Raw genomic sequence first — 20,552 nt, forward strand, 5'->3', positions numbered from 1 at the left:
GTCTTGTCTCTCTTTCAAAGATGATTTGGTGTCTTTTCTTTACGTTATACCAAAGTTGATAAGGGATCTGTACCATAATTTTTTGAATTGCAGGTTAAATTCAAGTAACTTCCCTATTGTTTTCCTATTTGCATTTCATTATCACTAAAAATTTTCTCCATTCCAAATAACCTTTTCCTAGGGTTTCAGAAAGTCTGTGGACAAACGCACACCTAGTAAATTCTTAACATGCTGAGACTGTTATACTTTGAAACTCTTTATTATGCTTTGTACTCTATTCAGGAAATCCTGAATAACAAATGCCTAGTTTGTTAAATAGCGTAGGAACTTTAAAGAATTTAATTGACCCTCTCTCTTTGGGCATTATCACAGAGCAGTCACATGAGGACCTCAAAAATGTGTAGGAATATTTTTCCAATCTTTACATTTAAGGTAAATTCCTCCCATTGTCAAAATCAAAGAGTTTTTAAAAATCAGTCATTCCTTTCTGATTATAAATTATGCTGGGAAATGGTTACATAATGGTCATGATTTATGTCCCAGGTTAAAACTACAAAATTACATTAAAGGTCTATGCTTACCATCTGTCCTACATACTGACATACACATTTTCTGAAATTGCTTTTACTGTGTCACTTGCCTATTCCAGAATGAAAAAGGATTCGCAGCTTCCAATAGCAACATCTAGTTATTTAGATCCCCTTCCTTGGCCACTTACACATCCCTTCCAGCCCTATCTCCTTGTCTTCACTAACTTTATTCCTTTTCCTGCCCCCCACCTCGGACACACCAGGAATGTACCCCCTCTAACTGGCTGACTCCATCCGCCCCACAAGGCTATGACACTCTGCATGGTCTAGCCCACAAAAGAATTTCACCTTCTGAGAAATATGGTCTATCTGGTCACAGCCACAAAATGTAGCATTTAATCGCTAATACAAAACAAAACTACGTGTGAAGTTTGTTTTTCAAACCTTCAGTGAGCTCTCCAAAGCATATGGTCTGGCTACACATTTTTGTTTCCCTCCACGTGACTAAAGCCCCAAAGTGCTTGTGATACTCTTTTTAAAATGTTTTTAGCATTTTTTTATTGTGGTAAAATACACACAACATAAAGTTTACCATCCTAAGCATTTTTAAGTGTACATTCACACTGTTGGGCAACCATCTGTGTTATCCATCCCCAGAAACTCTTTGTGACATTCTTGTCATCTATGGGAGGCAGGCAGAAAACTGCCAGTTAGTTTCTAATGATAAAATCCAGCTTTAATTTATAGAACTGTATGCTTAATAAAGGTGTATCTAACTGTGTATTAATTGTACTTCAATAGCACTGATTAAAAACAGAATGAGGAGGGACGCAGTGGGAGATGAGGCTGGTGACAGTCGGGATCCAGACCACGAGGGCCAGGGGCATGAAGGGGGGCACGGGGATTTCATCAGGAGCCACAGGAACCTTGAAGAGTCCTAGGAGGATGGTGGCACTCACTGCCAACATTATTGAGCACCTAGTTCCAGAGCTGCCGGCCACTGGAATCACTCACATGCGTGTTCAGGAAGCTCATCCCGGTTGCATTATAGATGGTTAATGGGGCAAAGCTAGTGGTCTCTCCTATCAAGCAGGTAAGAAGTACTAGATTAAGGCAGCAGTGGAGGGAATGGAGAGCCAAGGTTTATGTATTTTTCGTTTTGCCTATTGATAGGGTGACCACGAAATCACAGATTCCATCATTTTGTTCTAATTTTTAATCACTTGAACCAATGGCTACTTCAGCCTGAATAAATTTTATGTGACACATCAAATAGCATGAAGGTCAGTCAGCAACAGGGAACGTGAGGTACAGATAATAATACATAAATCTGATTATGTGTTATATTCAAGGCACTGGGGTAGTAATGCTTGAATTAGATCACTGTCATTTTGGTAGAATAATTATGGCTGCTTAGAGGGACAACTGTTACTCCACAAGGCTCTTTGTGGGTAAAAAGGGAGATGACTTAAACATTTATCAATATAGGAATGGTTAAATAGATTGTAGGAAAACATACTGTGAAACACCAGGCAATGAACCCATATGTAGTCACGGGGATGATCCCCCAAATACACTGGTATCACATCAACTGCAGAACATATTACAAAGTATGAGGACATTTATGTAAAAACATTGATTTGTTTGTATATGTAAACAGCTCTATGAACACAGGAAAAGGTCATAAAAGAATATACCTAAGGGGGCTTGGGGATGAGAGTGGAGGGAACTTTCAGTTAGCGTTCCATATTGCAGTGAGGATAGAGCCACGTATTCCTTCCACAGAAAACTCAAGTTTTATAGGTCAGTGTACCAAGTGAGTAGATTGTATTAGTTACAGGCTCATAGGTCTTCCATACAATCTATATTGGTTATTCAAATCATAATGATCCTCATAATAATGGCCAAGACTCTATTAGTATGTGTGTGCACATGCCCACTTGTGCATCTTTTTTTAATATGCCAAACTGCTTTTAGACTACATTTGTAAATGACTGATAGTTACCTAATCAGAGGACATTTGAGATGAGGACATACTGGCTTTTGCAAAGGGTTTCTCCTTGAGTTACAAGAAAACCATTTAAGAATACAACTTAGGGGCACCTGGGTGGCTCAGATGGTTGAGCGTCTGCCTTCGGTTCGGGTCATGATCCCAGGGTCCTGGGATCAAGCCCCACATCGGGCTCCTGGCTCAGCGGGGAGCCTGCATCTCCTTCTCCCTCTGCCTCTCCCGCTGCTCATGCTCTCTCTCTCTCTCTGTCTCAAATGAATAAAAAATCTTTAAAAAAAATAAGAATACAATTTATTCTCCATTAGTTACAAGGTAACCTTTAGAATGCAAAACTATTCATTGCAAAAGAGCAAATCAAATTATAACCATCTTTGATCTTTTGGTTCAAAACACACTAAAATACCATCCAAGTAGAACTTTCCTGTTTTTAAAGTTATATTTGAAGTACAGGTTGATGCCACAGAGGTTGGGCAGTCACTGAGTCAATGCTCTTTCTGGGCTCAGTGGAAGATTTTGTTTTTTCTTGATTTTCAAATTAAATCTCCTTGAAATACTAAGTAGAAGACTGAGACCAGAGTGGTGGAGACTTTACCTAATTTTTTAAATTTTATCAGGAATGTTTTTAAAGGCTGTTTACAAAAGACCATGTACAGCTGTGGTTCAGCTACAATTGAAAAATTAATTTAAGGAACTCACATGGCATTTTCAGGGCCTCATTCCAAGTGGAATTTTCCAGACAGACAAAAATTGTACTCTTCTCGTCCTTAGCCCTCTTGAAGTTTAAAAAAAAAAAAAAAAAGGGCAAGATAGGAAGTGTAAATGATGAAGGAGGGCCCCGGAGGAAGCTCTGGGAAGCTAAAGGGTTCGGAGCTTCATGTAAAATGTCTTGATAAGAAGTCTAGACTATCTGTAATTTGCTGATTTTGAGGAAAACCAGATTATTAAGAAATCTTGTGAAGCCAACCCTACAGTAAGAGCTGAAAATGCATGTGGGACTTGGGATGGCACGTGGGCGCAGGGATTCCCACACTGCTTGAGTCCACAGCATTGATTATCTATGACCCCAAGTGACATTCAGGAGTGACTGCTATCACAGAGGGAAAAAGAAAGCCACAGAAACAGAAGGACAAACATATTTAAGTGCCAAAAAAAAAAGAAAAAAAATTGTAAAAATGCAGACAGGAGGAAGATAGAAACTATAAAATCCGTTACATGTAACATCTAGAAGTTCTTACTTGGTGCGGACTGAGTTGAGTATCATAGCATGAGCAGACAAGGCAAGTAGGATGCCCTTTGTGCAAATTAGTACAATGTACAACTTGCAAAACTCAGGAAAACTATTCATTAGTAGTTTGGTTACAAACTCAGTGATGTGACCCTTTATGTTTCACCTGAATATTCAATAGGATAGAGTAGACAACTGGGTAAAGAAATGTTTAGTCACGGTTACATTAGCAAACCACTTGTTAAATTCCCTGAGCTGCATATTTTAAGGGACCACATCAGATAAAATTGATCTATGTCTTGGTTCTTATTTCTGCCAAGAGTTGAGACATCAGACACAAAATAACCCATAACAGACTGAGATATTAACACCAAATGCAATTAACATTGCTTTTCTATTTCTCCACAGAGTGACCGCCTGCTTCCTCTTTTCTCAACACACTTGGAAATCTATTAGTCACGTTGGCCTTAAAAGCCACACCTTTGCAGCAGAGCTGTCCTTAAAAGGGAGGAAAGAGGCAGCTGGTCCTCCCACTGAGTTCAAAGAGAAAGTGCCCATTCTGATTTTTCCTGAGCCCACCCCTCTCCTGCTCTAGTCCCGCTAATAAGTAAAATAAATGTGCTTGCAATTGAATCAACATCCTGAAAACCAGCTTGACAACTCAAGAAATTCACGGAGATATTTTTAATCACCTTATTTGTTCACTCCCCACTTATTCCCACACCTTCTCCCATTTAAATAGTATCATCCAAATATCCCAGAGGCGATGAATCAATGCTTGGGTAACTTGCAGATGCCATGAGAAATAGAGCAAGAAATCAGGCTCTTTCATTCCAGGAAAGAAAAGAATGACCGGGCTGCCTGGAAACGTCCCCATGCCCACCAAGAAATGTGGGAACACCCGCTGCCCAGGCTCTGAGCCCCCTGGGAGGAGCAGGGTGTGAGTGACAACAGTCACTGGGCCTTCCCGCATTGGTTCCTCGGCATGAGGACCTCGATCTGCGAGGTGTCCCCCATATTACAGACATTGCGTGTGTCACAGACTCCAGTCTGTCCCAGCAGGACCTTTTAATTTTACAGGAACAAAATCCTTTCTTGCAATTACCTTAAATATGTGAAGATGCCCTCTGCAAAAGCCCCCCCCTCCCAAGGACAAAGTTGGCCTGGCTCACCTCGATAATGTAGAGGACCACGTTCTTATAGAAACAGTACAAGATGCACTTGGTCACCCGATTGTAGCTCCAGGCACCATGGACCAGCAGCAGCTTCTCCAAGTAGGAAAACTGAGGGGGAAACAATGGCAAAGTTCAGGAGCGCCCATCCTTTAGGAACAAAAGTCACAAAATGTTCTTCGGGGACAGAGAAGGTCATCGAGGAAGCCAGATTCTGCAGAGAACCTGAGAAAACCGTTCACTTCCGGAAACCAAAGGCAGATCTTTCAGGTCCGGTGAGGACAACTAAACTCTCCTCTTAAATCTACATAGCTAATATTTTCCCCAAACGCCAGTTTGGACCTCTCATTGTTATTCTTGTGAATTCTGTTTACACAAATACTTTTTTAGGGTCCTAACTCTTAGGAGAAGGTGACCTCTTGAACTGGAAGAAAAGAAAAGCACAGTGGCAACCAGATGCTTCTATTCAATCAGATTTGATGGTGACAAGGAGCAAGGGACAGGAACACTCATGCACCAGTATCCTTTTTTTAAAAAGGGATGCACACAGAGACACGACCTATTTCCACTGTCAGTCCGCACGTTAAAAGCAACTGCACATTCACAGAGACACTCAGGTGCAAACACACAGCCTTACCAGCCACACCCATTTTGTTCTCCTTTTTTGCTTCCAACTAGTACAGAGTACCTCTTGCTAGAGGGCTATGCAGTCAAGAAAAACAAAAAACCAACAAGTGGCTAACTGATACTAAGGTGACAGTGACGGAACGGACCTTGCAGTTTGGGATACTGAGCAATATTCAATAAAATGCCTGAATCCTCTTTGGGGCAGGGGGGTCTTCGGGCACCACTTGAATCCTATCCCCTCAGCCTCCTCTTAGCCTGGCTTTGCTTTCTGTGGCCTCTTCACAGAGGTCTCCAAAAGTGTGAAGATGAGCCAGAGGGAGGGAAATGAGGGGGTTTTTTGTTGTTGTTTTGTTCTGTGGACTATGATGTGCCCTGGCATGAAGGCACCATTAGGGGAGATCCTGTTTGAATTCACGATTTCTATACATTGATTAGCCTTGTACCACACTGAAATGCCCCTTGGTTGCCTTGAACTAAAACCTTAATTCCCCTGTTCCAAGTCACAGGGCAGTCCTCAGGCTCATTCTCCCAGAAGAGATAATCGGGCTGTATTGAGAACATCCATAAACTTCAGAAATTCTTTTGCTATTGCAAACTTCCTATTAATTTCTGATTACTTCTGAAATTAAATTTAACTATCAGTAGAAAAGAAAAACTCTGATTGGAAATGTAATATTCTTTTAAGAAAACATTTTCTTTCAGGAGGAAGCCACGTAATAATTTCCATTAGCCCTGAAGAAGGGAGCTCAATCTGACATGACATCACATTTCATGAGAGATCTACCCAGGAGATAGGGGTAAGGCGGGTCACTCAACTGCATACTCCAAAAGCTATATGGCCACTTCAAAATGGCAGGAGTAGGTGCATATGGAAAAATAAAACTCTCCATAAAAGCTCATTAAGGATTCCAAAGGGGAATGGGGAATCATAAAATAACTGGCTAAACAAATAAAAAGGAAGTTTGCATTTGACCCAGACCCCCTGATGTTAAACTTCAGTGGGCACACAGAACATCTGCTGGAGTCATCCGGAATGACTCAACGTTAGTGCTACAGTGATTTGTGTTCAGGGGAAAAAAAATACATATAACCTAAATCAAAATGCTATTTTCAGGAGGTCGTTCAAAAGATGTTAAGAAGGTAGGGGGCAGGAATGATCGCCTCCTGAGGAGAAGAGGCAGCTGGGGCCAGAGGCGCTGTGCCCTACGTCGCCGGTGCAGGCTGCCCACGGGCAAGGAAGCAGATCAGCAGGCAGCTGGCAGTCCCAGGGGCTGTGCTGTGGGTAAAAGCACAGGCAACCAGGGAAGAAGTACAACCAGAGCTCTGCCCATTTCATCATTTTTCCCAAGGACTGGGAGCTAGTTTTTTCCTCTGTATATAAGCTTCCAGGGCACTGCCTCAAAAACCCAAGCAAAAATGTATTCATCCACATGCAATAAAGAGAAAAAGCCCAAGATATTGACTTCAACCAGAGACATTTATCATTTCATTGGGGGCAAAGGGAATACATAACATTGCGGCCTTTCTTGCTTCTAACTGAAGTCGAGTAGAGAAGGTGTAAGCAAAGAGCAATGCTCCCCTGAAACAACAGGACCTCTCCCCGATCGTGGGCAGGACCACGGACAGGAGAAACGAAGACCCACAGACCCATGCGGCCATTTGTCACTTCCTCTGGCAGTGAACACTATTACAGCGGTGGGGCAAGAAAACCCCTAACTCTAACTCTAACTCTCTTCCTCCCTACGCTTCTTTGATGCTTTTAATTTGAAGAGAGCAATTGCTCCAGATTCCAGAGCCTATTAGTATGCAGTTTTAATAAAGCAGGTCATGGAATCTCCCTTCCCCAGACATTTTAAAGAAAAAGACAGACAAATATTTGCCTGGAACTCCTAGGAAACCTCTAAAGATCCCTTCCAGCCACATGATGCTATAACTCAAGTATTTAATAATGCTGGGGTGTATAACATCTACAGCTGCTGACAGACTACAGGAAGCAAGAGTCCCACAGGCCTCAGAGTGGTTGACTCAGGAAAGTGAATGGGCAGGTGTGTGGAGCTGGTCCCCAAGGTCACGTACAGGTCTGGTGTTCTCTGACCCCGGATGCTCGGACCTGAGGCCGGTCACCCAATGTGAAGGAGCCCCAGTGTTCCCACCTGGACAATCAGAATTCTTCCCCTACCTACTTTAGCATTTATCTTGAGGATTTAGTTGAAATCAACAGAGAAACAAGATTGATTTCATGTACTTTCTGGAGCCATGAGGATTTTGTAATTTCTCCTTGTGTTTGCAGAACCACTGGCTGGGAGGGAATCGGAGAGGTGATCTAATGCAGAACCCCCCTCTGGGGAGGTGGACCCCAAAGCTGCACAGGACCAGCCTGCAGCCCTGGGGTTGTTGGAAGCTCTTTCACAGTTCATACACAGCCCCTGATCTCAGCTTGAAGGGATAAAAAGCCATTATTACCTGTGTTCATGTGATTAAGGTTAACACATTCTTCAAATGACTAAACACTGGAAGGACATGAGGAAACCCTAGCTAACCACCAAATGAGCAGGCATTTTATCATGACATACTGCAATCTGTAGACAGGAGGAAACGATCGGTGCCCATTATGAGGTCTAGATCTTCTGGATGATCAAGCAGGCCAAATGATCTAGATATGTCACCTAAGGTCAGGAGGTTAGCTATTTTCTTTCACTTTTTGGCTATCTATCATTGAGGAGTCGGCAATTCTTTCAACCTCAGGCCATCTGTTCAGTAATTACAAAGTGCATCAGGAACTCCTGCATGCAACATCTGATCCAGAGAGGAATGGGCTGAACTTGGCCTAATAGCAGAAGGCCATTTGCTACTGACCATGTGTTATGGCTACCGCACCCTGGTTATGGCTACAGAGAGGGTAGCAGTTGTAAACCACTGCTTTCCCCTGACCTCGAATGCCTGAGGAGAGAGTGTTCTAGCACCTTCTGAAAAGAGGACAGATTCTGGGGTCAGGATGGTAAAGAAGAGATATTATAAGCACAGCCATTCTTTAGCATGGGATGGCACAAGGAAAAGCCCATGCAGCAAATGTGGGAGTTGAGGGTGAGAGACCATCATTAGCAGGATCAGAGACCTATCTGTCAGGAATGACGCCCTGACTGGAGGACAGAAAGCTTGGCCAACCTCACAGCTAGCAAAAACAACCACAACAACCAGCAGTACAGGGCCTTTCAACTGCACAAGGTCAAGGCCACAGGGAAATCTGAATACTCTGGTGGTTTTGTCTAGACACAACCTCAAAAGGGGTGGCAGAGTTCTTAGGGCTGGACTAAAGGTCAAGCACCAATCAGACCTTCATGCCCAGTGGACACCTCTGTCAACAGGACGGGACAGCTGGTCAACCATGCCTCTGACCTGCGCGATGGCATAATCCGAATTGTTGGTCGCCTGCATGCCTTCATTCCCACTGATTCCTACACCCACGTGAGCTGTCTGGATCATCCCAACGTCGTTGGCACCATCCCCAATGGCGAGGGTGATGGCCTTTACCCGCTTCTTAACCACGTCCACTATCTCAGACTTCTGCAGAGGAGACACCCTGTAAGAGAAGAAAGAAATGATGACTATATGCATCTTTCCAGAGGAAACAGCTGTAATCTACATTTAGCTACATTGAAAGGGCAGTTATTGGACAATTTCCAAATCCAATACATACATTTTATGCTCATGTGCAAAGAAGCTTTCAGAAAACAGTAGCTTGTGGCTTTCAAGTATTTGCCAACTTCACAGATGAAATACACAAGTCAAAACTAACTTAAAACACAGCCTGTTTGTAATCGCTCTGCCCAGTGGGAACCATACGTGCAAACTCCTCAGGGGCACATGTGCCCCCCTGAATGATAAAGGCAAGGAAGCTAGTTACAGAGGTCTTACGAAATGTCTTCCGAATAAATCAGAAAACTAGCACAGACCCCATTTTTGCTTTGCTGTTCATCATATACAACCTAGGGCTGGCAAGGGAATTTTCTGTAAAATCTGCTTTCACAGAAGGGAAAGAAAATTGGCAGGGCCTTGAGAAGTGCAGAAAGAGGACCAGAGCGAGAGAGAAGAAAAGCCTTCCCCTTTCCACCTCAGAAATGGAGGCAGTGTCTGAAGGGCAGCCACGGCAGAAGGATTTAAGAAGGTGGCAGGGGGTGTCGCAGGGACAGAAGGTCTACCAAAGCTCAACTGTGCAGAAGCACAGCCCAAAGGCGGAAGATAAGATTACCTTTGCCAAAGGGGGGTTGTTTCTGCCAGGGAGCAAAGAATGTGGGCTATTTTTCATAAGCCCTCAAGTCATCTGGGAAGAAGACCCAATATAAATCTACGGGGTCTAAAGCACAGCCATGTTAATTATAATGAAGTCTTTGTTCAGAGTATAAGACCAGATAATACAATGACTTGAGAAAACTACTAGTACCTCAGGACTGATTTATTTTAAATTCCGAACTGGTGAGCTGATAGTCACTTTGGGAAATTGACAGGTAAACTCCTGAATGACTAAAGCACACACGCGCACATACACTACACGCATGTGCATGCACACACACACACACAGTAAAAGGCCTGTCCGGGTTTCCCAGAGATATACTGGCTGCACCCACATATGTACTGTACTTGTAAACTAGAATAGACACTTAAAGGCTTTCTCAGTAGAACTAGGACCTCTCATATGGCCTCTGACCTTCAAAACATCAGTTTCCAACAAAAAACTTAAAATTTACCTTACATTTAATTTTACCAACACAGAGACCTATCTGTGTTTGGGGAGACAGCAAACTGGATTTAAAGCACAGTTACTCTGAAAGCCTTTGCTCAATGAAACGAAAATTAGCAAGTTAGAAAAACAGAATCTACAGGTTGAAAGGCCTTTAGGACCCAGGTTGTATGATCTACTATCTCTTTTATCATTTTCACGTGATTTTCAATAATGGGAATTTAGTGCCTCCCAGGGCAACTGCAACCACTAAAAATTATTATTACTTTTCTGTGGTTGATAAGCTATGCATACTTCAAAGTACTAATTCTGTCCTCTGGGTTAGGTTAGAACAAGTATAACTCCTCTTTCAAATATTAGGAAGGCTGAACTACAAAGACACCTATCACATCCTTCCTCCCAAAGTTCAGTGCCTGCTAGCTAAACAGTCCCCGATTCTTCACCCATGATTTAACAGGCATGCTTCAGAATTTACAAATAACTTCCAAGTATGATCTTCCAGACAGCTACAAGCAGAGCAGAACAGAATCACTATCTCCCTGGAGCAGATTACTAGACCTACCATTATATATATATATTATATATATATATAAATATATATGTATATATCCTAACATGAAATCACTGGAAGTTTTACTCTCTCCATCACTGACCCTCCAGGCACCTAAATGTAAGCAATTTTCATGGACAAGGATATAAGCCGTAGCTCTTCCTTCCACATTTGTGCAAGGGCTACTTGGAGCCCAGGGCTGACCTTGACATTCCTCTCTCTTTAAAATGCTGATTGGCAGACCCAGCTCTCACAATTCTCATCTGCTACACAAATGTGATTTCCCGTTTCATCTCTATGCTTAATAGAAGCAGAGATCAAATATGGTATGGAGAAAACAATGTAGGATTTGAAGTTACATTAGTGAGCACGACCTTCTCCTGTTCCCTACACTATTTAAACAGTGGAAATAATTCTGAGTTCTTGTCTTTCCATCAGTAAAAATGGGAAAATGAGAGCCAACCACCTCATGAGAAGGTTGATATATTTATGTGAAATCATTATATTAACTTGCCAGTGTGAAACAAATGTTATCTCCTACCCCACCTGCAAAACTTTGATTGCTGGAAAAAGAAAATTGGACACATCTGAGAACTGCATACCACCTAACCCATGATTCCCTGTAAGTATTCTGGGGTGCTGCAATGGGAAATTATTGATTTTCAAGGAAAATACAGCAACATCTCTCAGATAGTAGTACAACATACTAGCTTGAAGTAGCTCACAGTTTCAATATTAGATCATGCCACATTCCTTTTTTATAAGATTTTATTTATTTATTTGAGAGAGAGAGTGAGTGCACAAGGGGGAGGGGCAGAGGAAGACGGAGAGAGAATCTCAAGCAGACTCCCCGCTGAGCACGGACCACCCCCCAACAAGGGCCTCGATTTCAATGTCCGTGGGCTCATGACCTGAGCCGAAATCAAGAGTCAGACGCTTAACCAACTGAGCCACCCCAGCACCCTGCTACATTCCTTTTTATGACATATCTTTGTGAAGCTGAGTTTTCACAGCTGCTGTGATAAAAAGCAAATAGCTTGTGAAAAATCAACGTGGAACAGGAAATGAGGGACGCAGCATTCATGCTTTCTCCAAGGTTTGAGAAGGTGTACAAAGCGTAACAGGTGTGCATATCATAGCACTGACAAGTGATTATGGTTATTTAAGGATAAAAGAAAGTATTATTTCTTTCCAGCTATGTGCATTAGTGTTTCAAATGTCTGCTAAGTCGTTAGGATATAAATACTTCTTAAATTGTTTGACCCTCCCTTCCTAACAGTTAGACCTGTTTGGTGTTCTTTCTTGGCCTAGGGGCTTTGCTGAGGAACTACTGAGACACTAGGGCATGGTGAATGCAGACAATCTGGGAACCTCTGCGTTGATCATTTCCCTCCACGGTCACATCAATCACTCTTCGAGTACAATCGTTCACTCACTGAAGTAGAACTTCACCACCGTTTAATCTCAAACTCCTCTTCTGTGTACACTTAAATAGCACTGGGCTGCTTGAGACTGAGACTCCTGGAGATTCCACATGACACCCAAGTAATCGAGAAGTTGGTCTCTTTGTCAGCTGACTTGAAGTGATGCACAGCCAAATGAGGTCTACAGGGCAAAAGGGGAATCTGTAGGACAGAAAGCTCAACCACACAAACATGGTGCTGTGGGAGGCAGGCAGGGCTGTGGTGGGAAGCTCCTACACAAATCCATGGTTTTCTTCGAGGTTAAAGTTGTTGCTTTTGTGTCAAGGGGTTTAGCAATAAGCCAGCCAACAAGCAGGTAGCAAGTCAAATATACTCACTACAATGCCACTCTGGGATTTGAATCTCCAACAAATCAAGTCATGATTGTGATGACTTTAAGCAAAATCTATGAAAGTCCAACAGCTGCCTTTTCCCAAAAAGCAAGAATAAAGAGAGAACCTGACTGGGGTATATAAACCGAGTCATACTCCAGCACTTTAGAAGCATGAAATTCTCATCAAGGATTTATTATGCCCTCGGCTGTGATGCCTTGAGAAAATATAATTCTAGCACACACGAGGGGTTCAAAACAGATGTCAAACAGCTAATTTCTACAGAACTGAATAGGCACCATTACACTTCAGCCATACAAACTATTTTAGTATGCCAAGTTGCCACGAAGCACAAACCAGCTCTTTTTTAATCTTAATTTGTAACATGGAATCACATGCCACACTTAAGTATTCCCAGCATATAGTACATTCAACCTATAAAATAGGAATTCCAGACCACATCTGAGCTAAGCTAGGCACTTGGGACAGTCCTATAACCTATTTTAGTGCCTTATGAATAAAAATACAAAATCAAAGATCTTTAATCAACTGGAGAGATATTCTACCTACTTTTTTGGCTAACACAATAGATTCTAAAATAAAAAAAGTTTTCCTTTTGAGACTTAAAAAAATTCAGTATCCTGGAGTATCTAATTTTATGGGATATGTGTTCCTAAATTTTTTTTAAAGATTTATTTATTTATTTGAGGGAGAGAAAGAGAGAGAGAGAAAGAGAATGTGTGGTGGGGGGAGGGACAGAGGAAGAGGGAGAGAGAATTTTAAGCAGGCTCCATGCTGAGAGTGGAGCCCCACATGGGGCTCAATCTCACGACCCTGAGATCACGATCTGAGCTGAAACCAAGAGTTGGACACTTAACCAACTGAGCCACCCAGGCACCCCTGTGTTCCTGAAATTATAGAACTTACTTTCTAAAATTATTTCAAATATAATGCTTAAGTAGAACCTTTGGTAACTGCTTTTCTAGAATTAATGATCATGCATTAAATTTATCTGATCTACAAAAGCCCTGGTCTCAGAATGAGTTTCTAAATTCCGAATTGCAATATCATCTGAGCAAACTTAAACAAATCCCTTCCCTTCTCAGAGCTCAGAGGTCTCATCTGTCAAAGAGAGGTAGACCTCTATTACTGACTTGTAGACTGAACTCAGTTGAGCCAAGGGAGTCACAAGACACTCCCCCCAGGGGCACCCAAGAGAACTTCAACTAAAGCCACAACACTTACTCATTAACCAGATTCACTAAATGCTTTTACTAATTGGACTCCCAAACTTCTTTATCCCATATAGAAAGTCCTTATGACAGAAAAGGAAGTTTGAAGACCACTGGCCTAGATCAATACGTCTTGAATTTTAAGTGAATATCAGAATCACCTAGAGAGCTTGTAAAAATAGAGGTTTTGATTCAGAAGTGTGCATTTAACAAGCTCCCAGGTGATGCCGATGCTGCTTGTGTATGGACAGCACTGATGTAGTTAGCACTGACCTGGACAAGATCACAGAGCTCTCTGGTTCAAATGTTTTAATTAGCTAGGCTTACATTTCCATAGCACAAGATACATGTAAAATTTTCATAAAGTGGCATTTAACAATTAGCAGGAACACTGAATCTTATCCCCTTCTTTCAAGCTTTGTATATATAGGTTCTTCTTTGCTTTTAACCCCCAACTAGTGAGTACAAAATAGGGCTGGAATTTCATTTAAAATAGTCTTCCAATCTGAGTGTCTCACATAATAGGCTGAGAGAGAGGAAATACTAACCAAAAATATGGTCTACAGGACTTTGTAAGTTTTTTTTTTTTAATGATGCAGAAACCAATGAGTAGGATTTAGTTTATGAAAATTTCCATTCCCATTAACTTAAAGATAATATCCTTATGAAAGCGATTCTCTTTCCTTAAAAAATTAAAATATTATATCTTATTTCTCATAGCAGCCAGTAATCCTAAATATTTCAGAAATTGCAACATCTTAAAAAAAATACTCAGTTTGCAGATAAATGAACACCTAAATAGAGGTCTAAAAATCTAAAAACAATTAAACTATCCTATGTATCTGTTTAATAAGTGCTTGCATGGCTGACCAACACCTGTTCTGACCCCTGTGTTCTTTCCTTAGATGGATTTAGTGCATTGACGCAGGGCCAGTTGTCCAGGCCTCCTGGATAGTTTACCCTTCTGGAACATTCCATTCCTGTGCTCTGACCCAAAATGTGTGACTCTCTCAAATTTAATCTTTGGAGCCCTTAGCTCCAAAAGCAGGTAATGTTGGCAGCTTGGGACAGTCCCTAGAGCAGAATGGCAGATGAGAGGCTTCCGGGGAGAGGGGGTGGCAGGAAGGAGTGTCTGGGCAAACCCAATAGGTACTTGAGGCTAGTTGATGCGTAGGTACAAAGAAGTGAAATTTAAACTCCCTCACTCAGTGGTTCTCAAGTAGACTTAAGTGCCCCCTCATTATAAAAATGTACACATAGAAAAGGAGCTACCTTCTACATGAGGAAGCCATAAGAGATGGTGTCTCAATACCTCACAAAGATGTAATTGAAGATGTGGTTCAGGTTTTATTTCAAAAATTCAGTGCCTATTTTTTTTTTTAACATATAATGTATTATTTGTTTCAGAGGTGCAGGTCTGTGATTCAACAGTCTTGCACAATTCACAGCGCTCACCATAGCACACACCCTCCCCAATGTCCATCACCCAGCCACCCCATCCCTCCCACCCCCCACCACTCCAGCAAACTTCAGTTTGTTTCCTGAGATTAAGAATATAGTAGGAAGGGAAAAATGAAGGGGGGGGTGGAATCGGAGGGGGAGAAGAACCATGAGAGACTATGGACTCAGAAACAAACTGATGGTTCTAGAGGGGAGGGGGGTGGGGGGATGGGTTAGCCTGGTGATGGGTATTAAAGAGGGCACATATTGAATGGAGCACTGGGTGTTATACACAAACAATGGATCATGGAACACTACATCAAAACTAATGATGTAATGTATGGTGATTAATATAACATAATAAAATAAAATTTTAAAAAAAGAAAAAAAAATTCAGTGCCTGACCAAGAGGCAGCCGCATAGGGTTGGGGCTGGAGCAGAACACATTCTCAAAAGCAGAATGAGTGCTTACAGAGCAAAAAGCCATCCAAGAGATAATGGGTTTGAGCACCATACACCTAGTTGTTAAATAAGCAACATACACAGACTTTCAGGGATGAGCGTCTCTGGCTTTGGTCGCTCTGGCATTGAAGGGTTCTATTCTATCCCAGCATTTCCTCCAAAAATTGAGATGTTTTGGAGGCCCTCCTGTGGAAAGATTTCTCTCCATCCCTAAAAAGTTCAAACCACATTTGATTGGCAATATCAAAGATGGGGTTTCCTACAAAATGCCGTATGACTGAAGTTACTATTCTCTCCATAACCTTATAAAAAAGCTGCCTCATAAAAGAGCAGACAGGATGACAGACCACAGGTGGGAATATCATGGACACCAACGTTTCAAGAATTGACCCTGGAATTATTTAACAGGTATATCTCTTTCAATTAATTCAGTGTATGCAGTGTAATGATTATACACATTATGGGGGATGAGTTTATCTCCCTCACCTTCCCCTTCCCCTCCTTTTCCATCCTTCCCTCTCCACACGCCACCCTAAATGCCAACCCAGTCATTTATATGGTGGATGTTCAATAGTGACTAACTACCAAAGTCATGATTCTAAGATGAATTATATCTCTAATCATAATTATGAAGAATAGGAAAAAATACAATTCTACTTAAAAATACATTAACTTTCTTTCTTTTGTTTTTAAAGATTTTATTTATTTATTTTAAAGAGAGTACAAGCAGGGGGGAGTGACAGGCAGAGGGAGAAGCAGACTCCCCGCTGAGCAGAGAGCCCGACGTGGGACTCAATCCCAGGACCCTGGGATCATGACCTGACCTGAAGCCAGACGCTTAACCAACTGAGCCACCCAGGCACCCTCATTAACTTTCCTATAAATGGGAACATGCTATTGGTGTGTAATTCTGAAAGACTACTTCTACTCACAGATGGAGACAATGAAAGCAATACAAAAACAATGGTGCACCTCTTTGAGATCTAAGTTTATCACCCATGGAAAGGAGTTAGAAACAGCCCACTATTCCTGTGGTCTAGGAATGGATACTGTTTGCAAATTTTCTGACCAAATACGCCAGTGGCCTTGATTCTGATTTCTACTAATATCCTTAAAAACATTATAGGCTTATTATAGGCTTTTTGTGACAGCTCTTAATGACATGTAGCAGACAACACTCCTTAGCTTCACATAGGGTTCTCCTGGGAAGGGCTACCACATAAGCCTGGGCTTCCCCCTCCCCCCCACCGTCTCCTTCGATTGTCATGCTTTGACTACAATAAGTCAACAGTTAGCTCCTGAGTATCATCTTGCATAAGCACTCTGAGGGCTTAACACACACTGGTTTACCAAGTCTTTTCAAATGGTCTCAGGGATGGCGGGCAAAGCAAATCATCCAAACAAAGTCTTCATGTTTAAGCACCTCCCCAGGTATTTGCTCCTTGCACGGTGATTTCAGTCTTAAATCACCTTCTATCACAATCTTGAATACCTACATACCTTTGCCCTATTAGTCACTTTCCAACACTGTGCCTGGTAGAATAAGAATTTACCTTGCTGGCTGAGTAAAATGAGGGACTTAGATCTCATTATTGGTGATACAAATCTGCATGAAATAGCTATGAACCCTGATATGATCCAGACACCCTTGAGAAATACAGGCCAATATGCCACACGATCTGCTAAGCAACTAATCAAAGAGTCCAGATATCCTGATGGTATTGCTTATTTGGGGATGTTGTGACGACATTCCCCGTGTGAAGGCTGGCTCCCTTCGCTTGCACCACAGGCCCAATATAGGCGTTGGCACAATGTGACAGCTATGCCACCATCCTGCTTTACATCGTCGTCGTGGAATTCCACAGTCATTTTAGGAATTTAACACATATATTTGGGCATATATTAAATTCAAATTGCAGAAAGCTTAAAACTTCCATACCATCCTAAAAGGTCAAAGATTATTTTCAACATGGTATAAGAATTCATTTTTTTCAAAAATACCAAGGTTAAATGTTTCCACACTCCAGAAGAGACCTCAGCTTTCAGAAACAGGAGATGAGCTCTCCTTCACACTCTATCAAAAAGGGGAGGAGAACGGAGGGGCAGCCAGGCAGGCTGGAAGCGAGAGAGGATGTGAGAGCTTTTTAAAATTACTATTTGTACAAATGGACCACTATACTAACAATGATAGGAATAATTTCCTTGTTGTTTAAAAGGTTCACTTGACTCACCCAATATTTAATACTATGGCCTTATGGGGTCACTGATTATCTCAGTATCACACACACTCATACACACACATACAGCACAAAATGTGGTCTTGATTCTCCTACCTTTTAGTATCGAAACTTGAAAAACAACCTTGCTAGTGTCTTAAAGTATTCTACGCTTTTACGTTGAATGCATTACCCAGGGGGGTTAAATATGAATAACTTTATGACTAGATTACTAGTCACCCAAAGTCACCCTTATATGGCCCCTAAATCTTGATTTCAAAATCCAAAAAACTTCTCAACAAACAAGAATTCTCAAGGAGGGAAACAAACCCTAATGACTGATTTGGGGATGAGGCTCTATATTTATCACTGATCTTAATTACTACTTGACTGGTGACTGCCTTCACTGTCCTATGAGCCTTCTCTTCTATCCAACCTAGGAGGCAGAGATCAACCATCGTACAGTGTGAGCTGTGAGGGAACCTGATACTCTTTATTCACCGAAAAAAAACCTTATAACCTGATCCTGCCTGCGCTTTGGCCATAAATGCTGCCCGCGCAGCTGAGGCTTTCGGATCGGCTCTCTGGGAAAGGGAGGACACCCTGTCTGCCCAAGATCAGTTTACTCCACAACTAGAAAGGGCTCACTTTGAAATAAGTATCCCCTACTTGGGGGTTCAGAATTTATGCATCTGTACTTGTGTCCACGACAATTTTATTGCATGTCCAGGAAACAGAACAGTTAAAGTGGCGCTCCTGCAGGAGTCTAGCTTCTGAAAACCTAACATCTCCACTAAATGATACAGAATACGGTAAGATCTGGGCAACCACATTTGATGTAAAAATTTAATAGGTCGTATGTTGTGAATTACATATGGGTTTATATTCACTGAAGTCAACTGGCTGCAGTCTGTTTCTTCCTGTACTAGGCTGAAAAGAAGGGCCCAGACTAGGAAAGCTGGGATTTAAATAAAAGATATTAGATCCTTCTGTTCCCAGGCTGAAACAGGGATTAGAATAACACATTTAAATACCTTAATGTTTTTAGCACAAAAAGCATTAATTTGATACTCTGCTTCCTTGAAATCCTTTATTAAAGCCCCCCAAACTCTCTCAGGAGTGTCTGCCTTCCTTGGAGTTAACATACATTTATTGTTCTCCTCTGCAAATTTCACTAGTATTTCAAAACAGCGTGCCTGGTCTCTGCCGTGGGGACGGTGGGAATAGGAAATAGAACCAGGAGGAAACCTGAGAAGGCTTTGAGTTTTGACATTTCAGAGCAAGCTTATGGCTCCTTCAGGACCAGGGATCATGAGCTCATGCACCACTGAAAATAAATGACGACCAAGACACTTAATAGAATGATTTTAATTAGACCTGCCCTTCACCTGTCAAAAAGGTCACCTGATTACCAATCCAATAAATAAGCCAAACTGTAACTACCTGTACTATGGAAAAAGTGGGGCAGCCTCTCTGCCTCTTGACCTTCAGCCCAAGCCTGATCCAAGCAACCCAGAGCATTAGAGAGCCACAGGAACGGCAGTGACTGACACCATGTGCACCCGTTGTCTCAAATTTGAAAATCTGAGAGTGGAATTTGTTGGGTGGAAATGCAGAGAAGTTAGACAAAGCTCTTTCTTCCAAGAATCATATACCCCTTCTCAAATCTAAAGCCTATATTTAATAAGCCACTAATTCTTGATCTCAACATCAGGAACTGATAATGCTTTCTGGAGGTACATTTGTCCAAACCCATAGAATATACACCAAGAGTGAACTCTAATGTAAACTATGAACTCCGAGTGATAAGGATGTGTCAGTGTAGGTTCATCGATTGTAACAAATGTACCACTGTTGGTGTGTGTGGGGGGTGGATGTTGATAGTGGGGGAGGTTCTGCATGTTGTAAAAATCTCTGTACCTTCCACTCAATTTTGCTGTGAACCTAAAACTGTTCTAAAACATAAAGTCTATCGGGGGTGGGTGGGGAAGCAGCAGCATTCCACCAGTACCAAAGCAGAACATGAAAATGACTCCTACTGGTTCGATACATCTGCTAAAATCCTGGAAAGTGACAGAGAAAGATCGACAGACATCAGGCTGATGGGGCAGGAAGGCCTGGGGGGGTGAGTATGGGCACAGTGACCAACCATATGAGGGTCTGTGTAAAGAGAGAACATGAGCCCCAAGACACTGTGTGCCCACAGAAGAAATCAATTATAACAGCTAAGTATAAGAGTAGTCAACTTAATCTACTGCAAGCTTAATTTGCAACTTTCTCTTCTAATTGATTAAGACCTTCATAATAGCACTTCTTTGGACAAAGTCTGGTCTGAAATATAGTTGGCTGCGTATTTCTGTCTCCATAATTAGGCTATTATCTACCTGGTCTTAGGGATTTCTTTTGCTCTTCTTTAAAACCTGTAGCACCAAATACAATAGGTAACAAACAAATGTCTGTTGAATTACCCATTTTTCAGTGATTGTTTTGGACTTTAAACACAGCTCTCCTTGTCCTCCTTCTTAATTTTATTTGTTTTCCTTTCATGCTCAAG

The 20,552-nt window shown here is 41.8% G+C and overlaps 1 protein-coding gene across 5 annotated transcripts in view; it reads right to left on the reverse strand.

The window, feature by feature from the left end:
• LOC116631775 (phospholipid-transporting ATPase IB) overlaps positions 1–20,552 on the reverse strand; it is a 590,846-nt gene that overhangs the window by 221,189 nt on the left and 349,105 nt on the right. For all 5 annotated transcript variants that reach the window (XM_032403315.1, XM_032403320.1, XM_032403319.1 and 2 more), the window contains exons 26-27: positions 8,962–9,145; positions 4,939–5,049 (exon numbers count right to left, since the gene is read on the reverse strand). In XM_032403315.1, coding sequence (XP_032259206.1) covers positions 4,939–5,049; positions 8,962–9,145 — 295 coding nt within the window. The remainder of the gene's footprint in view (positions 1–4,938; positions 5,050–8,961; positions 9,146–20,552) is intronic.

Source organism: Phoca vitulina, unplaced genomic scaffold (genome assembly GCF_004348235.1).
Source record: "Phoca vitulina isolate PV1807 unplaced genomic scaffold, GSC_HSeal_1.0 scaffold5, whole genome shotgun sequence".
Taxonomy (NCBI): domain Eukaryota; kingdom Metazoa; phylum Chordata; class Mammalia; order Carnivora; family Phocidae; genus Phoca; species Phoca vitulina.